The sequence below is a fragment of the Pongo pygmaeus genome, chromosome 2, assembly GCF_028885625.2.
Source record: "Pongo pygmaeus isolate AG05252 chromosome 2, NHGRI_mPonPyg2-v2.0_pri, whole genome shotgun sequence".
Taxonomy (NCBI): Eukaryota; Metazoa; Chordata; class Mammalia; order Primates; family Hominidae; genus Pongo; species Pongo pygmaeus.
The window spans coordinates 89,662,371-89,689,027 of NC_085930.1; the positions used below are offsets into that span (position 1 = coordinate 89,662,371).

Below are 26,657 nucleotides of genomic sequence, written 5' to 3' on the forward strand. Positions count from 1 at the left end.
TAATTTTAATAATAATTTTTGTCTTTAAAATGAAAGTTTAAAATTAGCTCAGTTGTAGTCATATTAAAAGTGTCATAATACCTATAAATGCTTCCTCTAATTTCATCTGGCAAGTCATGGGAGAAATTTCTTTGCAGAATTGCTATGCTGTGACAAATGTTTTTATTTTCCATTATTAGTAAGAATTATGAAACAAAAATTTGCCTATATTGACTCAGAATTAAAAATCCATTTTTCTTTTCTTTTCTTTTCTGAGACAGGGTCTTGCCCTGTCATCCAGGCTGGAGTGCAGTGGCTTGATCACAGCTCACTGTAGCCTTGACCTCCCAGGCTTAAGTAGTTCTTCTATGTCAGCCTCCCGAGTAGCTGGGACTACAGGCAACACATCGCCATACCCAGCTAATTTTTAAAAGTTTTTCGTAGTGACAGATTCTCACTATATTGCCCAAGCTGGTCTCAAACTCCTGGGTTCACGTGATCCACCCACCTTAGCCTTCCAAAGTGCTGGGAGTATAGGCGTGAGCCACTGTGCCCCAGACAAATACCAGTTTTTCAAAAAAGATATTTATTTTTTAAAGGACTAGTGGGTAGAATTTTTTTTAAATGCTGCCTCCGTATCCCCACCCCCATTGATTAATTCACTAGAGAGATTTATTCAGGATTAAGTACCAAAAGATAAGAATCTCTTGGAAGACAACTTTTATTTATTTATTTATTTTCGAGATGGAGTCTTGTGCTGTCACCCAGGCTGGAGTGCAGTGGTGTGATCTCGGCTCACTGCAGCCTCTGCCTCCCAGGTTCAAGCAATTCTCCTGCCTCAGCCTCCCGAGTAGCTGGGATTACAGGCGCCCACCACCACGCCTGGCTAATTTTTGTATTTTTAGTAGAGACAGGGTTTCACCATGTTGGCCAGGCTGGTTTTGAACTCCAGACATCAAGGGATCCACCTGCCTCGGCCTCCCAAAGTGCTGAGATTACAGGCGTGAGCCACCATGCCCAGCCTAGGGAAGATAACCTTTAAAGAATCAGGAACAAAGTCAGAAGCAGCAGCAGGTACATGGGAAACACACATTTTTAAATTTATACTTCCTCATGGTTCTCTTGGATATCCTCTGGAACTGTTTAGAAGACTGAAGAATTTCATCCCCCAGAAACTCACACTGTTGAAGCTCAGCATGTCTTTGGGCCAATAGCTTCATGGATTTATCAGTCACTGTTTCTATGAGGTCATCCACCTATGACAGATAAATACAAAGAAATGAAGCCATGTGTTGGAAAGCCTTGTCAAAATCAAAGGGATAGTTGCTTTTCCTGAGAGAAGAGTTCTGGAACTGGTGGACAATTTGCAAGTCTTAAAATATTATTCTAATTCAAGTCACAGCAAATGGAGCTTGAAAACGTACATTTACCACCCAGTGATAAAGACGATCTCAGTTCTTCTGAAAAGAAACCTATGTATATGCCTTCATTTTAATTGAATTCATTTAATATTTATCAGGTGCACAGCATCATCCTAGGTGTCCTTAGCAATCCTTTAGCCACTTTCAGAATGCCCCCCTGCTAACATTATTTCTTAATGCTAATCATTAATTTCATCCCACACCCATGCTGTCTAGCAGGGCTGTGCGTTTGCTTAAGCCTGGCTCTCTGATGCTTCTGAGACTCAAAAGTTAAAAGCCTTTGTCCACTACCTGCATTTGAAGCCTTCCTACTGTCAAATCTGATTTTTGAAGGATGTTTTCCATGCCACGCTTCTTTTTTTTAAGTGCTGGAAAGTGTGGTCTCTTTTTCGGTGAATATGGCCCCTATGGTAAAAATGCAAAACACGTCAGATTAGGAACTACCAACATTATTTATGTGATGGTGCTTAAACAAGAGTTCTCACCCTTGGGACATTATCTTATAAACTGAACATTTGCCACATAACAATATTGGATTGGAGATTGTATTCATATTATTCTCCACACCCCAAGTATCTTCTTTGTGCCCAGAGCTCTCTTTGAAGAGATCTATAGGGTGCAGAGAAATGAGATTGTCTGGCTCTGAAAGAATATACAGCATCAGGAAAAAAGCAGGTCATTCGTAAGGGGAAGAAGAAGAAATTGCCTCTGCAGCTGCTGAGCACAGTGAGAGTGTGGGGCCGTTGTGGACCAGTGCCCCAGAAAGCTCATTATCAGTGGATCTAGTTGTTAATTTGGTCTCGTTTCTGCAGGTTTCCTTATTTTCACGGCAGTCATGTCTTCAAACATAAAAAGAAAGCTCTGGGTTCTTTTCACCCCATGCCTGATACTTTTCCCATTGTCCCTGGCTTACTGGTTACAAGTACCTGTCCTAATAGTGTTGCAATTGGAAATCATTCCCAGGTCATGGCTCCAAGCTAATATGCCCTTTTTAGTCTTACTGAGTTTACTCTTCCTTCCCCTTGTGCTTAACAATTAGCATTAGGACTATTGTGAGCCCTACACAAAGTAGGATATGGGACCACATCTGGGTCCTACCATTTGCCTTTACAAATGGAGTCTGCTGAACCACTGCTACCCTGCCAGCTTGCCCAGCTCAAATGTCACTTGCAGAATCTTCCCTGATCTATCTAAAGTAAGACCCCTATTTTTTCTCTTTCATAAAACCCAGTACTTTTTCCTGTTAAGCACCTAGCAGACTAGCATACTTGGCAGTTACTACGTTATGTCTGTGTTTATTGAATACAACTACGGTAAAATCTAGTGCCTAGGCAAGTTTTGTAAAGCAGGACTAGTTGGGGCTGATATGGATTGAAGAGACCACACCTCCTGCAGTACCCTGGTGCAGCTCCTGCTTGTTGCCATGAGGAATTGGCCTAGTATTTTCAAATCTTTTTATTTTTCAAAAGAAAGTTGAAAACCCAGAATTGTATTAGAAATATCCTAATTTTTAAATGTAGACAATTAATTCAAATACATATATATATTTTAAGATGAGGTCTCACTCTGTTGTCCAGGCTGGAGAACAGTGGCATGATCATGGCTCACTAAAGCCTCGACCTCTGTGGGCTCCGGTGATCCTCCCACCTCAGCCTCCTGAGGAATTGGGACTAAAAGTGTGCACCACCATGCCCAGCTAATTTTTATTTTTATTTTTTTTTGTAGAGATGGGGTTTTGCCATGTTGCCCAGGCTGGTATCAACCTCCTGAGCTCAAGTGATCCTCCCTCACCAGCCTCCCAAAGTGCCAGGATTACAGACATGAGCCACAACACCCAGCCAATTCAAATATATTTTTGAGAACATTCTGAGGGCTAAACAAAACATTTTTATAGCTAGTTGTCAACCTCTGATCTAACACCATTTGATGGACAGAAATTCTTAATCATAGCCAAATTGCTCCATCTGTATCTTTATGATTATTGTTATGTGTGTCCTAAGAAGTGTTTCTCTCTCCTGAAGTCATGAAGATATTCTTATTGTCCTCCAGGAGTTTTAAGATTTTTGCCTTTTCCACTTAAATCTATAACTGAACAGAAATTAATCTTTGTATATGGTATGAGATAGGGATCAATTTTCATTTTTTTCTATACGAATGCCCACTTTTTCCAGCAACATTTGTTCAGAAGATTATCCTTACCCCACTGCTGTGTGGTGCTATAGTTTAATATCTATCTCCTCTATTTGACTGTAAGTTCCACAGAAGGAAGACCATGTCCATTGGATCACCCTATACCCCCCAAACCTACAAACTGCCTAAAACATAATAGCGGCACAATGAATACGAACCTAGCACACAAAAGGCAAAAATTCAACACTAATATGAGTTCACTCTGACAGTGGTGTTCTAGGGCAGCACTGTTCAGTGGAACTTTCTGTGAAGATGGAAATGTTCTCTATCCGTGCTGTATAGGACAGCCACTAACTAGGTGTGATTATCGGCCATTTGAAACGTAGCTAGTGCAACTGGGGAAGTGCACTTCTAATTTTATTTAATTTTAATTAACATAGGTGGTGACATGTAGCTATTGACTAGCATATTGGACAGTACAGTTAGTCTGTAGCATAGCAATTACTACTAAGGACTCTAGAGCCAGGTGTTACTGGGTTTGAAACTTGGCTCTGTCACTTACGTGGGCAAATTACTTAAACCCTCAGTACCATCCCTAAAATAAGAATAATATTGCTACCTACATTATAGGGCTGTTGTAAGGATTATCTGAGTTGATATTTTTAAGGCACTTAGAGTTTGGAACATAGCTTTAAGGTAAGTCTTATATCTAAAATAATAATAATAATAGTTCATGGTTGTATTTTTGAAAAATAGTCTGGGCAATTTAGGATCAAACATACATACATGGCCAGTCATGGTGGCTTACTTCTGTAATTCCAGCACTTTGGGAGACCAAGGCAGGTGGATCACTTGAGGCCAGGAGTTCGAGACAAGCCTGACCAACATGGCGAAACCCTGTCTCTACTAAAAATACAAAAATTAACCAGGCGTGGTTGTGCATGCCTGTAGTCCCAGCTAGATGGGAGGCTGAGGTAAGAGAATCACTTAAACCCAGGAGATGGAGGTTGCAGTGAGCTGAAATTGTGCCACTGCACTCCAGCCTGGGCGACAGAGTGAGGCTCTGTCTCAAAACAAACAAACACACACAAAAAAACCCATGCATACCTATGGATAAGTAAAAGCATTGGTTTGGAGAGTCCTAGATAATCTACGCTGCACTTTCTGTGTTGTACATGTGGCTATTTACATTTTAGTTTCAGTGAAAATTAAGATTAAAAATTCAGTTCCTCAATTGCACTGACCACATTTCAAAGTCTCAAAGCTAAATGTGGCTAACGGCTACTATACTGGACAATGTATACTTACATCTTCACAGAAAGTTCCATTGGACAGTGCTGGTCTAATGAGTTCCACTCCACATAGTACGCACAGATAGGCCAGAATGCTAATATACTAACATTTGAAGAGTGAGAAAGTCAGTTATAAAAATCCAAACTCCACTGTTGCCCAGATGTAGTAGAAGCTGAACAGTTTGAGCTTAGAAGTAGAAGAATCTGACCCAGAGAGTACCCTAAATTCTTGGAGAGGAGACAGAAGCAGCAGATTTAAGGGGCTTATTGTAGAGGACTCATGGTAGGAGAGAAGTTGGTTTTTGCAAAATCTCTAGACATTGAGTTATGTGTAATTCTTCAGAGGCAAATTCGTTTAGCATTTTACCTTTTGCAGTCCTGAAGGAAGAGATGTCACAGATAACCGCTTGGTGGTTCTCCTGGCCCGAAGGAGTGTGTTTCCCTGGGTTATCTCCTCTGTCTCTGCCTCTACAACATCAAGTGGTATAGTTGCTTCGAGAAAGGGGGAAAAAGGAATCTGTAAGGATCACAATGAGGAACACATTCTTCCTATTAAAAATACAGTATTCTTAGAAGACAGCATCACATGCTGCTTCAGTGGCTTTTTTTCTTTAGAGTTAAAAATAAAACATTGATTTGCTCTTCCCAATCTTACACTTTCTCCTGCACACATTTGCCTTTTGTTATGGTCATGACCTCAGTGGACACCAACCCAGTCTTTGACAAGGTACCCACCTCTCGCTCTCTTCGAGATTTAAGTTTTTCCCCTGAACCATTGTGGAATTAGAAAAGTAACCCTCTAACATGCAAGGCCCTCCCTTGGGTATTCATTGTGGATTAAAGCAAATTTTCTATCTATTTTCGAGAAATGTGGCTCAAGGCTCAGTCATTTACATACCATTGATTTGTCTTTCCTATATCCAGGAGCCAGGTGAACTTTGGATTCCTTAACATTTTAAAACATATAAATTCAGTGCTTAACTCCATAAATGTATTTATAAAGGAAACTTTAAAACACTACCATAAATTTAAGACTAGTATCATAAATAGGCATTAAAATTACTATGCTAAAAAAAAAACTATGTTATTTTTTTCAGAAGGCACTAAACCTGAGGTTACTCTCTTTTTCTTTTCTTTTTCCTTTTTTTTTCTGAGACGGAGTCTCGCTCTGTTGCCCAGGCTGGAGTGCAGTGGCGTGATCTAGGCTCACTGCAAGCTCTGCCTCCCGGGTTCAGGCCATTCTCCTGCCTCAGCCTCCCGAGCAGCTGGGACTACAGGTACTCTCTTTTTCTTAATAAAGGGGGTCACTAAATGAGACATTTTCCTTGATGCATTCAAAAGGATGACAGCATTGGGGAAAGGGTGTTTGCAATCTGCTGTGTGTTACACTGTTCCTTCATGCTTTGTGCACACCTAAAATCATCTTGTTGCTTAAAGTCCATTGATAAGGACTTCTCTGGGAGCCTCAGACCTTAATGAATACATTAGCCTACTTGACACTTCCACTTGGCTATTTGGCAGGGACCTCAAGTCAGCAAGTCTAGCCGGAACTCATGACTTATTTTTCAATCCAGGTCCATTGCTCCTTATCTTAGTGAATGATGCCTCCACCTTCAAAGCAAGTGCTCAATCCAGAAATTCTTCCCTCTCCCCCACCCTTCACTGTCCAACTCTTCCCCAACTCTTGTAACTTCTACCTGTGCTTATTTCTCCCTTTATCTCCCCATTCCCACTGCCATGACTAATCCAAGCTAATGTCATTCCTTGCCTGAAAGAATGTACGGGTGCTTACTGTTCTTCCTGCATTTGCGCTTACCCTCATCCAATCCAGTCTACACTAAAAGATAGCCAAAGCTATCTTTTAAGAATGCAAATCAGATTATATAAATCCCCAGCTTGAAAGTATCCAATAGTTTCTTATCACCCTTAGAAGAAAGTTAAAAATTTTCAATGTGTCCTATGACAGACATCCTTACTACCTAATTCAACCAGCCTCTCCTTAGCGCTCTGTGTTCCAACCTCCACTGGATTTCTTTCATTTCCTAATTGTGCCTGGTGATCTCTTGATATTGTGACTTTAACATGCTCTCCCTTATTCCTGGGAAACTGTTCTCCCCCCTCCACCTTGTGTAAGCCATCCTTATGTCTTAGACGTCCTTCAGATCTCAATTTAGTTGTCCCTTCCTTGGGGAAGCCTTTCCTGAGACCCCTCCCCTAAAGTTAGAGCACCCATGATTTCTTTCAATAGCATCCTGTGCTCCTTTGGAACAAATGTAATTTTCTGCATGTTTGAAAGCCCCTCTATGCTATAACTCCATGAGGGAGGGACTATGTCTGTTCTATGTGCTACTCTATCCCAAATATTGTGGCTGTCATATAATAAGTACTTAGCAGATATTTGTTAAATAGATAAAAACATGTTTTGAAGGTCAGCAGGGAAGAGCAACTGATTTTGGGCCGCAACAAAGGGTATTAATGTTTGAGATACATCCTAAAGGATGAGCATATTTTCTGGAGAAATCTTAGTTAATATTTGTTATTCCAACTAAGATAAAAATAAACCAGTGCACAGATTAAGAGTAGAAATTTGATCCTCTGTTTTCTGCTGGATTCTTCAATTCCAGCCCCAGCAGTATAGAAGCATGTCCTCTTTGTTATTTTCAACAGAAATATACAGCTCAATCCATACCAGGTAATTGCTAGATGCTTGGATGCTTGTATTAGTGACTGCTTTTTCCAGTTAACACAGAGTTTGTTTGAAAGTAGTCGGCTGGGAACGATCATGTTTTTTTTGTTTTGTTTTGTTTTGTTTTTCCTGGAAAAAGCACACATCAGTTTTGTTGCCTGATCATGGTGTGTAAAATGTGAGGTTGTATGTATATTTACATATACTAGAAGGCCTGTGTGTTTCCTGATTCTGTGCTGTGAAGGACATTAAAAAGCTACAGAGGATATATAGAGCAGTGAAATTATTCTGTATGATACTGTAATGGTGGATGCATGTTATGACAGGGTATGACATAAAAGTAGGTATTTGTCAAATCTCACAGAACTGCACAATATAAAGGGGAACCCTAATGTAAACTATAACTTCAGTTAATAATAGTAATATATCAATATTGGTTCATCGATTGTAAATGTACCACTCTAAAGCAAGATGTTAATAATAGGAGCTGTGGGGATCAGGGAAGGGAGGGCATATATGGGAACTCTACATTTTCTGTTCAGTTTTTCTGTAAATATAAAAGTGCTATAAAAATAGACTTTTTCTTTTTTTTTTTGAGACAGCGTCTCTTTCTGTCGCCCAGGCTGGAGTGCAATGGCATAATCTCGGCTCACTGCAATCTCTGACTCCCAGATTCAAGCGATTCGCCCACCTCAGCTCCCCTAGTAGGGACTACGGGCACATGCCACCATGCCTGACTAATCTTTTTTGTATTTTTGGTAGAGACGGTTTCACCATGTTGCCCAGGCTTGTCTCAAACTCCTGGGGTCAAGTGATCCACCTGCTTTGGCCTTCCAAAGAGCTGGGATTACAGACATGAGCCGCTGCTCCCGGCCTAGACTCCATTTATTTTTTTAAAAGGTACAGATGAGAATGCAAACATTGGTAGTATTGTTAGTCATGACTCATAGGATACCAAATGGCATTATTACTAGTTGCAAAAACGACTTAAAGTTAACAGTTCAAATATTGATTCTTTCACACAGTACATAGAAAGTAGATGCAATAAAAGTGAGCATTCTTTATGACTTACCAGTTATACATTTTATTCATTTAATTCTCACTACCCCCTCCACTGTTAGAAGTAGCCATGTGAAAGTCTGCATCACTACTTTTTCCAGAAACAAAACCAAAAATCCCCCTTGAGTTTGATTTTACAATAAATATATATGTATATATGAATATACACACACTTATATATATTTAAATAAAAAGTGACTTTAAACTGATTAGAACACTGTTTAATTGAACTGGGAGGAACCTCCAAGGCAATCCAATTCAGTGCTTCTCAAAAGGTATGAGCAAGGTCAGGCATGGTGGCTCACACCTGTAATCCCAGCACTTTGGGAGGCCGAGGCGAACGGATCATCTGAGGTCAGGAGTTCAAGACCAGCCTGGCCAATATGGTGAAACCCCATCCCTAGTAAAAATACAAAATTTAGCTGGGCGTGGTGGCATGCTCCTGTAGTTCCAGCTACTCAGGAGGCTGAGGGAGGAAAATTGCTTGAATCCGGAAGGCAGAGGTTGCAGTGAGCCAAGATCATGCCTCTGCACTACAGCCTGGGTGATAGAGGGAGATTCCATCTAAGCACACACACACACACACACACACACACACACACACACACACAAACGATATGAACATACAAGCCAACTGAGGATCTTGCTAAAGTGTGGCTTCTGACTCAGAAGGTCCCAGGTAGGGCCTGAGATTCTGCATTTCAGACAAGCTCCTCAGGGATGCCATGTGTAGCAAGATAATCCATCCTAATTTCACTCTTCCTCTTGGCCTCAACCCAAAGACAAATTGCCCAAATTTGATTACCATTCTCTGAGAGCTTTCTCATTTTTGCTGTAAATAACTTGGGAGATGGAAACTCCTTGACAATCCTAGGGAGAAGGCTCTGCGTGTTTGACAGGAGGGCTTCCTTATGGTCAGTGGAGCCCTCTTGGCTGGCACTTGCTGGCTTGCTTCTATACTTGTAGGACAGCATCCTCCTAAAAGCACTCTTCACTTTCGTCTTCAAATTACTTTTCTGATTTTGCTGTCTTTCATGAAATCCCATGTCACTATCACTGGATGATTCCTCTTTAGGGACCAATACATTTTGTTTTAGTAAGTTGGTAGACACAGCTCTATGCCATCTAAACAAAATAAAAATGGTTCATATTAGGGAAACTGAAAAGTTAAAAGTGAAAAATTTAAATCATTAAAACACAAACTTCAAATGTGAACCAATTATACAATTCAGAAAAAAAAAATGAAATTGAAGTCCAAGAATCAAATCACAGAAAAATAAAGCCAAAGCAACTACTTGGTGTTTTGTTACCAAATTATAGTCCTCTGACTGCTATTTAACTTAAACACAGTACTGTTAGAGGTAGGTTATATTATTATCTTCATTTTACTTATGAGTAAACTGAGACATAGGTTAAATTAATTGACCAAGGGCTGAATGCAGACTTTAATCCAGGTCTGACTGTTGAAATCCATTAACTTATATTGGCAAATTGGCAATCTTATTTCAATGATAGTTTGAAATAGTTTTTGCTAGATTTGGCAGTTTCAAAGTGAAAGTAATAAAAGATGAGAGAGTCTGCTAGGGTAGTCAATAAGGAGTAGCCTCCAAGGCGCCATAAATACTGCGTTTACATAAAACATTCATTTAGATAACATACTGTAAACTCATATATAGTGACTACATGTACCATCTTCATAATTTTGGCATATTTTATTATACACAATAGACTAAACAATAGACAACATTTCCTGATAGCTTTCTGTGTGCTAAACACTCTTCCAAGTGCTTTCATGTGTATAACATAATTTAATCTTTATATTCTCATCTCTACTTCACACATGAAGAAATTAAAGCTTGGAGAGATTAAATAATTTATGTCCAGATTATCTGATCCTGAGGTCTGTGTTGTTCACCACTATGCTAGAGTATCACCTATACCGTGATACAATTATCACCTAATATTCTTCAATTAACTATTTTTTGTTAGCTTCACCCAAAGTAATAATATCCGTGAAATTTCAGTGTTTTTTAAATTAAAATTTTAATGTTGAGATCATTATAGTTTCACATGCAATTGTAAGAAATACGGGGAGGGGGCCAGGCATGGTGGCTTACGCCTGTAATCTCAGCACTTTGGGAGGCCGAAGCGGGCGGATCACGAGGTCAGGAGATCAAGACCATCCTGGCTAACGCGGTGAAACCCCGTCTCTATTAAAAACACAAAACATTAGTCGGGCGTGGTGGCGGGCCCCTGTAGTCCCAGCTACTTGGGAGGTTGAGGCAGGAGAATGGTGTGAACCCAGGAGGCAGAGCTTGCAGAGAGCCGAGATCGTGCCACTGCAATCCAGCCTGGGCAACAGAGCGAGACTCTGTCTCAAAGAAAAAGAAAAAAAAGAGAAAGAAACACAGGGAGATTCTGTGTGCTCTTTACCTAGTTTCCCCAAATGGTGACATCTTGCAAAACTATATTTTCACAACCAGCATATTGACATTGATACAGTCAGAATACAGAACATTTTCAGTAACAGCAAGATCCCTCATGTTTTATAGCCACATCCACTATCCACCGGTCCCCCCTTTCTTAAACCGGCATCCACGAATCTGTCTTCTGTTTGCGTAATTCTCATCCTTTCAAGAATGTTATGTAAATGGAAATATACATCATGTAATTTTTTGAGATATGCTTTTTTTCACTCAGCATAATTCTTTGGGCATTCATCCAGATTTTGTGTATTAATTGTTCATAGCTTTTTATTGCTGAGTAATAGTCCATGATGTGAATGTACCACACTTTGTTTAACTATTCACTGATTGAAGGATATTTGGGTTGTTTCCAGTTTGGGGCTATTATGAATAAAGCTGCTATAAACATTGGTGTATAGGTTTTGTATGAACGTAAGTTTTCATTTCTCTGGGTGAAATCCCAGGTTTTATATTACGCTATTATGTTGTATTAAATATATAACATACTTCTAATATGGATTAAAACAAATTTATAACCATTAACAATGTTCTTCATATATTACCTAAAATATCTCATGTACCATCAGTAGCATATGTACTACTCTCCAGGAAAACACTGTTCTAAACAGAACCCAAATCATTCAGCCTTTTTCTGTAATTATATATGGGAAGTGGTTCAGTGACAGCCTAGACGCTGGAGTTGAATGGTATTGGTTCAACTCAGGACAATTCTTAACTCTGTGACCTTGGGCATGTCATGTAACCTCTATAAGCTTTGGTCTTCTCATTTGAAAATGGGCATAATCTTTTCAGAATTATGAAAACAAAAGGAAATAGTTCATGTGTTTGGAACCTTAAAAAGCATTCAATAAATGATACTTTTTATTACCATGTGGATCAGAACAGTGGGGAAAATGTAAAAGGCAAGCAGGTAGCCCACACTAGAGGGCAAAATAAGGGAGAAGCTAGCAGCCTCCCTTCTGGGACCAAGGGCAGGGTTCTGCAAATTGTACGTATACGACTTCTAGGGGGTGCTATTCAATTTTGTCCTTAGACTTCTGTATCGTTATTATAATGATTTTCTGGCAGATGGCAGTAAAATGTCCTGAGGAGGGAGCACCATTTCCTAATTTGCCCAAAGATAACTTATGGGCTAGGATTAATCTCCCGTAGACCCCTCTGAGACTCCTTTAATAATACTTTAATTTTTAAGTGATTCTACTACAATAAACATGTACACACATACACATACTCTGACACAGAACAATGCAAATACAATTTCAGGAGATTCAGCAATTTTGAAGACCACCCATGTTAAAAGCCCAGTTTTAAGTGGTCTCAGAATCTCTGGAAGGTGTTTCCCATTCCCATCCTCCCCACTCTCATCCCCAATCTATCTAAAACGTAATTAACAAAGGTGATTTAGCTCCACAGCCTAGGAAGACAACTGCTGCAATTTCTGATATGAGCAGAACCCTCCCCTTAAGTTTTTAAATATTTTTGTGTTGATACTGAATTTATTTGGTTGTATTCCTTCCCCCTGGAGCGCCTACTTTTCATTGAAAGTGGAAATCTCTGCAGTATTTTATTTTGTCCATGGAAGTTCATAAGCTTGGTCTTTGATGCTTCCGGGACTCATTAACACACCTCACTTCCACATGTCTGAACTATAGCCCATGGACCTGGTAAGAGAGAAGCCCAAAGAAATTGGAAAATAAATCACCACACTGACTTTCCAAATTAAAATATATTATATTTTGGATGTTTCATACCTGTCTATACGGTTTTGTCATTGGCAAAAAATAGCAGGTCTAAGGCAGTTTTAACGTTACATTAAACAATGTGTCCATAGTGAAATGTTATTAGTACATATTTCAGCAGCCCAAATTGCTGGGATAGGAGAAAGAAAGCACTAATCGTGGACCTATTTCGAAGAATGCACTAATGACTTTTCAAAATAATACTATTTTCATGGGATGTGAGATGTCCAAAATTCTGATGCTGAAATATCAACATAGGATCAGTACTTATTTTAGTCTCCTATGCCACATTGAAACTCAATTTCAAGTGGAAAGGAAAGGTTTTCCCTGTTACGATTAAGATGTTTCTGATCATAAAATGAAGCTTACATTGTCGCACTAGATTTCTTGATCCAATGCAGTACCTCCCTGCCAATCCATCCAGAGTCCTCATTTCTAAATTCAATGCTTAAAAGGACATGCCACTATGCCAAACCCAAAGACACTCATTTGACAGAAAAGGAAATGAATCTCTGTTACCTTTCTATCCCCTTCCTTTTGAATGAGCCATTTTTCTTCTTGAGTTGCTGGAATCTTCGGCACTGTCCAACTTTTCTGTAGGCAGTCTTAAAGGGTTCTGGTAGATACAGCTGAGGTCGGGCCATTGCTGTCAATTTCACCTGTAGTAGCCGTTTTGGATTGTTTTAGTTCTTGAACTTACAGACTTCAATACAAAATCATCCAGTGACTGAATGTACTGTCAAGGTGTGGGCTATTTGGAATAAAATATGTAGGAAATTTTTAGAGTCTTTCCCTTATTCCCTTCCAGGTGTTAGAGACATTATTTGTGGGACTGGCCCTGTTTACAACTTCACAGAGGTCACCAGTGATGTATTTGACAGAGCTGTGTGAAATTCCACGGACCTTTGTGGGACACTTCACAGATTCTTGAACAAGGCAAATGCAGAAATGATGATCTGATTGCCTCAACACTGGCATTTGGATAGGAAAAGAAAAAATCAAACAACCACAACAAAAAACACCCACGCACTAATTGACCACCACATTCAGAAGTGCGTATTTGAACTCTGAAGAGGTAGGGACCTATAGGAATACCAACGATATGTTGATTAACACAAGTTGAGCTTCTGTTAGATCTCTCAGTTACAGCTGCTGAATGTTCTCTGTGTCCTGTGGGACACATATGACAAGGCCAGTTGTTTTTTGGACATCTAAAAATGTACCCCAAGGGTGGTTTTCATTACATCTTGGAATTTTGTAGTGTTCTCTCAAAGTACATTGCTAAATTGAGGACCTTCCAACATTGCCCCATTTATTTCGTGGTGAAGAGCGAATTCTGCCTGGGATGGAACTACTCACCACAAGGTGGCAGCAGACACTAGGATTTATTCCTGTTACCCTCTCGCTCTTTGAGTTGTTGAGTCAAATAACTAGATGCTTAACAAGAAAAACTCCTCTAGAAAGGTTCTCTGGGAGTTACAAGAATTACTCTGCTTTCTGTGTTTGCATTAATCAATAATCTGGAGCATACTTCTCAAGCTTTCAAGTGCACACAAATTTCCTGGAGGTCTTTTTAAGATGCAGATTTCGATACAGTACATCTGGGGTGGGATCCAAGAATTTGCACTCCTAACAAACCCGCAGGTGACGCTGATGATGCCAGACTGCACTTGGAGTAGTGAGGGTCTTGTATGTTTCAGTACTGGGGAAAAGAGCTTTAAAATGGTCTAGAAAGAAGTGTATAATGTTGAGGGGCTAAGAGAGTGGATTGGGAATTATGCCTGAGTTCTCATTTCTAGCTTAGCTATGTGACCTTGGCCAATTCATTTTAACCCACTCATGCTTGTTTTCTCATCCCTAAAGTAGAACTACTCATAGTGCCCAAGCCATAGTTTTATGGCAAAATTCAAGTGAAATAGAAATTCTGCTTCAGCAGGGAATGAGACCCAGGAATCTATATTTTAGGAGAGTGGGTGCAGATATTCCTCTGTCCCTTATTTGAGAAACGCTGAAGTAGAGCATATCTAATATGCCTTGGCCAAATGGACATATGCTCCTCCCTGGTCTGTTTTTCCTCATCTGTTGGCATCCTCAGAGCACAATAAATAATAGGTACTTGAATAAATGAATACATGAATATTTTCTTTAGCAACAGGGCAATATTTTTCATGCAATTATTGGCACTCCTGTCTTAATTCTGTTGGATTTCATCAATTATCTAGATGAATGAGATGAATTTTATGCTAGGAAAGAGAGCTGTTTTTTATTTGTGCATGGGTGTCTATGTACATGTCTCTGTGTGTGCATGTCTGCATGTATGTGTGTATGTAATAGGCTGAAACACTTGCTGCTGTGGCATCTGTGACAAAACTTGTAGGTTCCCAAAGGAGTCCTGAAGCAGATGATAGAACTAGGAGTGGGATGAGGGGGAAAGAGTTAGAGTATAGAGAGACATCAATTTTGAGCTGTGTCTGGATTTACATTCTAGATCTACCCCTTCCAAGCTCATGGGTCCTTGGGCGGGTAACGAAAACCTCTTTGGACCTTCATTTTCTCGTTAGTAAAACAGGAGTAATAACTGCTACCTCCCAAGGTTCTTTGAGTCATTCAGTTATTTAACAAATATTTGAATGCCTAGTGGTTGCCAGGCACCACCCTAGACACCAGGGATACTGCAGTGAACAACATACACAAAATCTCTGAACTCATATAACTTAATATGCTGTGGGAGATGCAGGTAACAAGGAAATGAACATTTTAATTTCAGCTGGTAGTAAATGTTATGAAAAAGTAAAAGAAGATGATGGGATAGAGTGACTGAGGATGAGGAGTGACTTTAGATGGAGCATTAGGAAAACCTGTCCAATGAGGTCATTGGTCCTGAATGCTGAACAGGGAAAAGAGCCAATCGTGTGAAAATTTGTGTGACCGAGGCAGATGAAACAGCATGTGCCAAAGCCCGGAGGTGGAAGAAGCCCAATGTCTTTGAAAATGTGGAAGAAAGCGGTCGGGTGCGATGGCGCATGCCTGTAATCCCAGCACTTTGGGAGGCCAAGGCGGGGGGATCACGAGGTCAGGAGATCGAGAACATCCTGGCTAACACGGTGAAACCCCATCTCTACTAAAAATACAAAAAAATTAGCCGGGCGTGGTGACAGGCGCCTGTAGTCCCAGCTACTCCGGAGGTTGAGGCAGGAGAATGGCGTGAACCCAGGAGGCAGAGCTTGCAGAGAGACGAGATCCCGCCACTGCACTCCAGCCTGTGCGACAGAGCAAGATTCTGTCTCACAAAAAAAAAAAAAAAGAAAAGAAAATGTGGAAGAAAGCTAGGGTGGCTGGAGCAAAGACTTAGATGTGTGTGATAAGCTGGAGGGAGGACCAAACCTCTTGAGTCCTATAGATCAAATTAAAGATTTTGGTCTTGATCTTCAGAGCAATGGGGAGTTGTTGAGGTTTTTTTGGTTTGTTTGTTGTTGTTGTTGTTGTTTTTAAACAGCATCTTACTCTGTCACCCAGGCTGGAGTGCAGTGGCACCATCTCGGCTCACTGCAACCTCTACCTTCCGGGTTCAAGCGATTCTTGTGCCTCCTGAGTAGCTGGGGTTACAGGCACACGCCACCACGCCCAGCTAATTTTTGTATTTTTAGTAGAGACGAGGTTTCACCATGTTGCTCAGGCTGGTCTGGAACTCCTGAGCTCAGGTGATCCACCTGCCTCATCCTCCCAAAGTGCTGGGATTACAGGCTTACTGAGGGTTTTTAGGGAACTTGTTCATATATTTATTCAGGGAAATGGAATTCAATTGTGAAGAAAATGACTAGGATCCTTGCCCAGGAATTGCAATTCTAGTGGAGGACACAAACACCAATATGTTAACCAATAGAAAATTGTTTCAGGTACTGATAAAGAACGCTATGAGACAAATAGAAAAACAAAAACAAAATCAAAAAAGAAAAAAGAATAAAAAATAAATAAATAAAAAGAAAAACAGGCCAGGCGCGGTGGCTCACGCCTGTAATCCCAGCACTTTGGGAGGCCGAGGCAGGCAGATCACGAGGTCAAGAGATCGAGACCATCCTGGCCAACATGGTGAAACTCCGTCTCTACTAAAAATAGAAAAATCACCTGGGCATGGTGGCGCACGCCTCTATCCCAGCTACTCAGGAGGATGAGGGAGGAGAACCTCCCAGCTTCACACCTCCTCGCTTGAACCCAGGAGGCAGAGGTTGCAGTGAGCTGAGACCAGGCCACTGCACTCTAGCCTAGCGACAGAGCAAGACTCTATCAAAAAAAAAAAAAGAAAGAAAGAAACAAACAAACAAACAAATAAAAAGTAGAAAAACGTGGTAGAAAGTGATTGGGAGTGGGCACTCCTCCAAAATGATCAAGAAAGATCTCTTAAGGAGGTGGTGTTTGAAGTGAGACATTTAATGTTGAAAAAGAGACAAACTATGCCGAGATGTGGGAGAGGCATTTCAAAGACAGAAAACTACATGAGCAAAGATTCACAGGCAGGTGCAAACCAGGCATATCTGAGGGCAGGAAGAAGACCAATATGGTAGGAACATAGGTGACATGGGGAAGGCATCGTTATGCATATGTTTTTAAAATGTTGCTGTGTGCAGCTTGGAGAATACATTGGAGAGGAAAAAGTGAGTGTTGAAAAGTCATTAGGTGGGCACTTGGTCCAGGCCGGCAACAGATGGGGGTGAGGAGTACCAGAAGTGTGCAGATCCAGGCAATATTTAAGAAGTTAAATACTGAAATGAACTGGGATATGGGGGAGATACAGTTTGGATATGTGTCCCTGCCCAAATCTCACATTGAAATGTAATTGCCAGTGTTGAAGGTGGGGCCTGGTGGGAAGTGATTGGATCATGGGGCAGTTTGTCACCCATAGTTTTGTGCCATCCCCTGTTACTGTCCTCGTGATAGCAAGTGAGTTCTTGCAAGATCTGGTTGTTTAAAAGTGTGTGGCACTCCCTGCTCTCTCTCTTGCCCCTGCTTTCACGTAGTGATGTACAAGCTCCCACTTCGCCTTCAGCCAGGATTGTGAGCTTCCAGAGGCCTCCCAAAAAACAGATGCTGGTGCCATGATTCCTGTACAGCCTGCAGAACCATGAGTCAATTAAACCTTTTTTCTAGTAAATTACCCAGTCTTGGGTATTTCTTTATAGTAATGCAAGAACAGCCTACTATAGGGGGTGAGTAGAGAGGAGATACTCAGTTGGGGTGTTAAGTTGTTGCTGTAGTCCAGGGGTTTAACTAAAGGGGGAACAGTGGAACTAAGGAGAAGGGCACCCATTCAGGAGTCCCCCATCAGTCAACTCTCTTTATCAACCACCCTTCACAGGACATGGCTTGGAGCTATCCCTGTGTGATCATTCCCTGGACATTTGTAAATGTCCCTCTGAAATGCCAAAAAGCCAGCTGTAGCAGGACAAAATCTGGTCGAAACACAAATCTCCCTTGTTCTCAACATTATCCTTCCTTTGAACATGTCTGGGATTGCATAATCCTATTCAGGTAACCATGACAACAGCTGACTCCTATTGAGATAGCAATTGATTGAAACCTCTAAATCAGAGATTGCAAACATGAATACCCGCAGGAACCAAGCAGGGAAATGTGAGAAGCAGTGGGTGGGGTGTAAAAGGGAGGGGTGGGAATTGTGGTAAACTGTAGAGTACTGGACCAATCCAATTCTATTGAACTTCAAATCTTTAAGAAGACTCGCACATTTAAAAATGTGATCTGCAGGCCATGTTTAGCCTGTGGGTCACCAATTTGCTGCCTCCAGAGATGCTTTCATGTTAACTCTCTGTTCAGCCAGGTCTCTCCCATCAGCGCTCCTAAAGCTGATTTTCCCCTAAGCTTTAACTTAAACATACTCACAAGCATTCAGTTGGCTCCTGTCCCATTATTAGACTGTTTTTGCATCTTCTTGCTATCTGGTTGCATACTAACCTTGCCTAGCAACTTGTAAGCCCTCTGCAAACTTGGTAAGCTGAGATTCTGGATTTTTATTCCGAGTCTGGGTGAAGTAAATACATACAGTAGAGCAGAAGATGTCACTTTAGTGACCTGGAATCATTGTTAAGCAGAATCCTTTGATACACGAGTTTCCTGAAGAGTCCTCACTAATTCTGGCCACCCCAGTTTTAACAGGATTTGGGAGACCTTTGCATGTGGGGAAATAGCAACTGGGGGCTTTTCCACCTGGCTGAAGCAAATCCTCTTGCTGAAGCTTTTGCCCTTTTGAGAGAAGGAGGTATCATGTTACAGATCACTCAGCAAGAACTGTGTCACGGGAAGTGTATAGAGGGTGCCTGGAGACACAGTGTTTCTCCTGGGAAGACTCCTTACCAAGGGGTGAACTCCCCAGAAGTCAGCAAAGGTGCAGCTGGAGTAAAGTGTCTTCAAAGAGCCAACAGGCTTCCAAGTTAAATCATGCCTTTTTTCATTTGTTTTTTGTGTTGATTGCTGCCCCAGGTTAGTATTTCTAACTTATGACTCATATAGCTTTGAAATAATTATTTGGTAGTCTATCAGTTGGCATTTACTCTCTAACTTCTCAGGGTTGGCCTTTAAAATTGTCCAGTGCTCTGGGCTGTACCACACTGGAAAGTCAACACATGAATCAAAATGTCCTCTAAGATGCTGTTGATATCAATGGGAGTAAGCTCTTCGGAGAGCAATTTGGAAATACCTGCCAGCATCTGAAATCTCCAGCCTCAGAGCCAGCATTCCACCTCTGGACAGCTATCCTACACAAGTACACAATGATATAAGGATATATGTAGGTGTATTTGTAATAACAAAAGCTAGAGGCAACCCATATGTCTACCAATGGAGGATTAAATGAATGGTGCTTCATGCATACTGTGGGTATTGGAGCCATTAAAAGAAGAAGGTTGGTGTGGGTGTTCCGACGCACAGGTAAGGAGGTAATCTGTTGTGTACTGTGGAGTTCTGTGGAGGCAGGATGTGCTAAAACTATGAACACAAGAAGATCTTTTAAAAAACACCTATCTACATTCACAAGCCAACAGGCATAGAAAATCCTGAAATAATGTATAACAAAGACTTAACTGATTGTTTCCGGAGATTACAAGTGAAAGTGGTAGAGCAGCAGAGATGGGGAGAAATATGTAGGAGATTTAAAATTTTTTACTTTATAGACTTTACTGTTTGACTTAGGAAAAGAATATGAATTACATTTATACTAAAAAATTGAACCCAAAAGTTTAGAAATGAATCACAAAAATTTTGAATGCATAAATAACAACGGTTTAAATTTTTTTTTCTCTCATTATGGCATGAATTGATTCATAAAATGACTCAATTGATGAATTCAACCATTTGCTTTAGAATCAACCACTTCTAGAATTGGAAAAGAGCCAAACTGTATTATTCACAACAACAACAAAAAATCAAGTAAAATATGTTTACTCTTATAAGGATAAATGATAGGTATCTTAAAGACTGAAAGATCTAATGAAATGTAAAAAATATTTTATTTCAACTTAGTTTGTTATATTTTGACTTTTTTGTGTGTTTGGGTAAAGATTTTTATCTTGAATCTGGAGACACACGGTGGAGATGCTCAGACATGTTTGGCCTATAGCAAGTTTGTCCAACGTGTGGCCCGTGGACCACAGGCAACCCAGGACGGCTTTGGATGTGGCCCAACACAAATTAATAAACTTTCTTAAAACATTATGAGATTTTTTTGTGATTAAAAAAATGTTTTTAGCTCATCGGCCATCATTTTTGTTAGCGCATTTTATGTGTGGCCCAAGACAATTTTTCTTCTTCCATTGTGGCTGAGGGAAGCCAAAAGATTGGACAACCCTGGCCTACAGGATGTTTTGAATATCAGAAGACTTCACATAAAAATCTCCATTTCAGGATCCTCATAAAAAAATAAGAGTCCCTGGCAACTCAGCCCACATTCCCAGATAGGCAGAGGAGTGGCACCCCAGTTGGGTGGGAACAAGTTCTCAGTTTACTGCAGTCACTACTACTCCCAGTGCTCTACACCAGCTGTCAGGTATTATTTTACAATCTCCATGAACAGAGTTCAACTAGTTTTTTTCTTTTTATTATATTTTTTCTATTGGTTCTGTCTTTCTGGAGATAATTTTTTTTTTAATCTCCTCTTGTCCTTAAGTATGAAGAGGCAGCCTCTCAGTTTCCATCATTCTATGCCAGCATTTTCACATAGCATTCTCTATGTTTTCACAGTTTGTCTTTGTGATACAGCTATGAGCCTATGATCATTTTTATTCTTTTTATTTTATTCTAGAGAAGAGGTCTTGCTATACCTCCCAAGTTGAACTGAGGCTCAAGTGATCTTCCCACCCCAGCCTCCCAAATAGTCGGGACTACAGGTATGAGCCAGTGTGCCTGGCTCTATTCTTTTTTTTTTTTTTTTTTTTTGAGACAGAGCCTTGCTCTGTTGCCCAGGCTGGAGTGCAGTGACACAATCTCGGCTCACTGCAAGCTCTGCCTCCCGGGTTCACGCCATTCTCCTGCCTCAGCCTCCCGAGTAGCTGGGATCACAGGCACCCGCCCCCATGCTTGGCTAATTTTTTGTATTTTTAGTAGAGACGGGGTTTCACCGTGTTAGCCAGGATGTTCTCGATCTCCTGACTGCATGATCCGCCCGCCTCGGCCTCCCAAAGTGCTGGAATTACAGGTGTGAGCCACCGCGCCTGGCCGTGCCTGGCTCTATTCTTATTATTTTTGCTTATTGACTTAATTTCAGAAAGTAAAGAGTTTTTTTATGTAACTATTTTGACAGGAAATGCGTAATAAAATACCAGCTCTACTTACTTAAATAACAGTTTGGGCTGAGTGTGGTGTCTCACACCTGCAATCTCAGCACTTTGGGAGGCCGAGGCAGGCGGATCACTTGAGGTCAGAAGTTTGAGACCAGCCTGGTCAACATGGCAAAATCTCATCTCTACTGAAAATACAAAATTAGTCAGGCATGGTGGCGAGCACGTTTGTAATTCCAGCTACTCGGAAGGCTGAGGCACAAGAATTTCTTGAACCCTGTAGGTGGAGGTTGCAGTGAGCCGAGATCGCACCACTGCACTCCAGCCTGGGTGAGAGAGTGAGACTCTGTCTCAAACAAAACAAAAACAGTTTGGTGGATGGGTTGATATTCTCGGAAAATTAAGATCCCCTTTTCTAGAGATTATCGTATGTTAAGGGATTGAGATTGTTTTTCAGAATATACCTTTAGTGGAAAACCAAATTATTCCCAAGTTTCTCAGCTCATGCAGATCTATTGAAGAAAAACCTAAAATCAATTCACTCTTTAATGCAATGGCAACAAGACACCATCAAATACAGATATAAGCCATCATTGACATGGCCCAACCTGTAGAATTGTATAGAGAATCCTAACCAACAAAATGACATGTAGTAGCAAGTTTTCAAGTGCATTCCGTGTCACAAAATAATAAGGTCTTGACCCGTAGGTCAATAGGATTGATATACTTCAGTTACCAAAAAAGGAACATTTTATGTATTCATTTATTCACCTAATCATTCCACAAATATCTATTAAGCGCCTACTATGGACAAACACTGTTCTTGGTACTGAGCATACAGCAAGGAACAGATTGAAGTTCCCAATTTCATGACATTTGTATTTTACGTGGGAGGGGGATAGGGAGGAGGCAAAAAAATGAACAAATAATATGTGAAATTTTAAGAGATAGGAAGTGTCTGCAGGGGTGGGAAATTTTTTTATTTGGCCTGAGAGGACCTCTCTGCTATAGTGACATTATATTAGGTTGACACAAACGTAATTGCGATTTTTGCCATTATTATTATTATTATTTTTTGAGATGGCGTCTTGCTCTGTCGCCTAGGTTGGATTGCAGTGGTGTGATCTCGGCTCACTGCAACCTCCACATCCTGGGTTCAAATGATTCTCCTGCCTCAGCCTTCCCAGTAATTGGGATTACAGGCACCACCATGCCCGGCTAATTTTTTGTATTTTTAGTAGAGATGCAATTTCACTATGTTAGCCAGGCTCGTCTTGAACTACTGACCTCAAGTGATCCACCTGCCTCAGCCTCCCAAAGTGCTGGTATTACAGGCATGAGCCACTGCGCCCGGCCTGCCATTACTTTTAATGGCAAAAACCGCAATTATGTTTACTCCAACCTAATAGCAGAGACCTACAGGAAATGAGTAAATGAGTCATGGAGAGATCCAGGGAAGATGCACCTTGGATGAGGAGAATGATCAGAGCTAAGTCTCTGTGGCACAGACTGCTTGATGTGTGCAAAGAACAGAAAGATCTGTGTGGCTGGAACAGAGGGAGGGAGAGCAAGAAGGGTAGAATATGAGGCTAGACAGATAATGAAGGGCCTAACATGTGGGATCTGGAGGCAGTTGTGGGAGTTTGGCCTTTTGCTCTGTGTGAGATGAGAAGCTCTTAGAGGATTTTGAGAAAAGGAGTGATGCTACCTGATTTCAGGTTTAGCACATTGGCACATTCACTATGGGCAGCTCAATCACGTAAGATGTGCTTACTGATATTTTCTTACATAATCAAAATAACCCCTGTATTAATTTTCTTTTCATTCTGCAACAGATTATCCCAAACTTGATGATGCCTTAAAACAGCATAAATTTGTCTTACAGTTCTGTAGTTAAAAGTTCTGACATGGGTCTCACTCACTGGGCAGAACTCAAAGTGTTGGCAAGGCTGTGCTCCCTTCTGGAGGCTGGAGGGGTGAATCTGTTTCCTTGCCTGTTTCAGGAAAGTCAATGAGCAAAAATAAAAAATATCTAGTTAACAAATCTCATGGTTCAGAAATTTTCAGACCATAGCTTAAACGGAAAGGTTGTATGTATCCTAAAGCATACCTTTGGAAGTAGAAGATAATTTTTTGATTCAGGAAAGAGGATGGTGAAAATATAGGTGATTGGAGAGAAGCTTGCAGCCACCTTCATGAAATAGATTCATGAGGTTTTGGAGAGGAAAGGCTCCTTTGATGGAGACCGAAAAAAAAAAAAAAAGCACATTAATTCTCCAGCACTTCAGTGCCAGATGACACCACAGGTACCGACAGATGGAATTGGGCCAGTGTGCACTGAAATGGTAAGAGTGAAAGGAATGTGGGTGGGGCACTGACAGTGTCTGCCTCACTGCTTTTTCCTGGATACATCACATTTTCTCCTAGGCTGAGTGTACCTGGGCAGGGAGTGAAGGGGTAGGTATGAGGCCCTACTCATCCTTGTGAATTTGTTAAGTTATACCTAATACCTAGGGACCAACCTTACCTTTCAATAAAAGCTTGACCAACTAAATTGGAAGAGAAGTTTTAATTCGGGAGTGAAGAGGCAATAGGACCTGAATTTAGGGCACTTTAAAAAAATTATTTGCTTTTTCCAAAGATGTTCTGAGAGTCTAGCCTTAGTTACCTTTGCTAAAACCTTCACTGTAAAGAAAAAGCTCAGCTGAAATTAAGGGGAGCAGAGAACAAATAAAAGAGAGAGAAAGAGGAAAACAGAGAAAAATACAAAGTAAGCCAGCACAGTAGGACATATAATGACTTTTTGTTTCCAAATGCATTGTGACTTCGAGCATTGAGTAATTTCCTGACACCACAGGGTTAGACAGAAGTTGTATGAAATAACATCATTTGGGGAACTATTTTTACCCACCTTTCATACATCCTGTCTAATAAAACATAATGAATTTGTGTAAAAAGAAACTCTACATTTTCTATGAGAATGAATGACAAATCATAGTGGCCAATAATCTGTATCATTTATCTCTTAAATAACAATGAGGGGCTTCCTAACTGGTCCAGCCAGCGGCTTCCTATTGAGTGACAGTTGTCTTCTAGCCTCAGAGAAGATGAGTTGCTTGTCCAAGTGGTCATTTGTCCAGTGAGACTCAGAATTAGGATCTGAGCCGAAATCTGCTTGATCGGAAAGTTCGTTCATTATGCCGTTCTCCTTCCTCCCCAGAGCTATTGTTCAGTTGCGTGAGAACTTTCTCAAATTTTGACATTCTGAAAACTTTCACTTTTTCTTTTTTTCTTTTCTTTTCTTTCTCTTTCTTTCTTTCTTTGCTCTTTTTCTTTTTTGAGATGAAGTTTCACTCTTGTTGCCCAGGCTGGCGTGCAATGGGGAGATCTGGGCTCACTGCAACCTCTGCCTCCCGGGTTCAAGTGATTCTCCTGTCTCAGCCTCTCAAGTAGCTGGGATTATAGGCGCCCACCACCACGCCCGACTAATTTTTGTATTTTCAGTAGAGACAGGGTTTCACCATGCTGGCCAGGCTATTCTCGAACTCCCAGACCTCAGGTGATCCACTGGCCTCGGCCTTGCAAAGTGCTGGGATTACAGGTATGAGCCACTTGCCCAGTCAACTTTCGCTTTTTCTAATTTTTACCCAAAGGAAGTTCATCCTGAATCATGAAAGCATCTCAGTCATTTGAGAACATGAGATTTGGTTCCAGCAAGTCAAATTTTGGGTTCAAATCCCAACTCTGCCATTGATTAGCTGTATAACATAAAACCACATGGTGTTTCTGTGTCTCAGCATTCTCATGTGGAAAATGGAAGCGAGAATAATAGTACCCCTCACCCCAGGGTTGTTGTGAGGATTAAATGAAAAAAATATGAGTGAAAGACTGTCCTACAAATGATCATTAATATTATTTATTATTCATTCAAAAAATATGTATGAGGGGCCAGGTACAGTGGTTCACGCCTGGAATCCCAACACTTTGGGAGGCCAAGGCAGGTGGATCATGAGGTCAGGAGATCGAGACCATTCCGGCTAACACGGTGAAACCCCGTCTCTACTAAAAATACAAAAAATTAGCCGGGCGTGGTGGTGGGTGCCTGTAGTCCCAGCTACTCGGGAGGCTGAGGCAGGAGAATGATATGAACCCAGGAGGCGGAGCTTGCAGTGAGCCAAAATCACGCCACTGCACTCCAACCTGGGCCACAGAGCGAGACTCCGTCTCAAAAAAAAAAAAAAAAAAAGAGGTATTCTTATTCATTTATCAAATAAACACATTTTTTGCAGTTAGAGTTTATGGTTCCCTGAGGAGTCACCCAAACTAAAGGCAATTATAATACAATGTGTCAAATGTCATGATGGGGTAACATACAAACACTGAGAAGGAATATCGAAGCAGAGTCAGGCAGGCCAGGAAAGGCTTTCTGAAGGAAGTGATGTCTAAGGGCCAACTGAAGAATGGGTAGAATGTTAGGAAGTTAAAAATGCTGTAGAAAAAATATATATAATTATTTAGAGGTGGACTAGAGAAGTGGAAAGAAGTTTGGGATAATTGAAACAGAGCATATGAAAAGGGACGTATGGAAAGATGAGGCCAGAGACATGAGCAGGCATCAGATATGGCAGGGCAGAAGACCTTTCTAAACTTCAGTATTTATCTGAATTAACTGATGATACCTGATTTCCCTGATACTCTTCTCTTACCGAAATGGCCAGTGCCATATTCTTTATGTTTTGTTGTACATTGCAAAACATTATTATATCACATTGCCTTAGTTCAGATTCTCTTGAAAGCCAACACTAAGGGAAGGGTTCCAGTGCAAGTACTGTAATTAACTTGGGAGCTGATCCCAGGAAACACCCGGACTGGGGTAAGGAAGCCAGACAATGAATGGTAGGCAACCGATAAAGGGTGTGTTAACAAGCATGTTAGCGCCAGGGGCAACCAGAGCTCGATTTCATTGGGGCACTCAGGAATCAGTGTGGAAGCACACCTCAGTGTTACTTATCCACACTGAAGGTGAGGAAGCTGAGGTATTTGATCACCATATCCCTCTTGGCCATTGCTTGAGGATAGCTT

General features: G+C 40.9%; 1 protein-coding gene across 1 annotated transcript; it reads right to left on the reverse strand.

Annotated features, from left to right (window-relative positions):
* Positions 1-1,037: 1,037 nt before the first annotated feature.
* C2H3orf49 (chromosome 2 C3orf49 homolog) lies at positions 1,038-13,436 on the reverse strand. Its single transcript, XM_054483721.2, has 5 exons — positions 13,312-13,436; positions 9,373-9,692; positions 5,190-5,314; positions 1,692-1,805; positions 1,038-1,235 (listed from the first exon to the last, which is right to left on the reverse strand). Exons 1-5 carry the CDS (start codon positions 13,434-13,436, stop codon positions 1,038-1,040), a joined length of 882 nt encoding a protein of 293 aa, XP_054339696.1.
* Between the last annotated feature and the right edge of the window lie 13,221 nt (positions 13,437-26,657).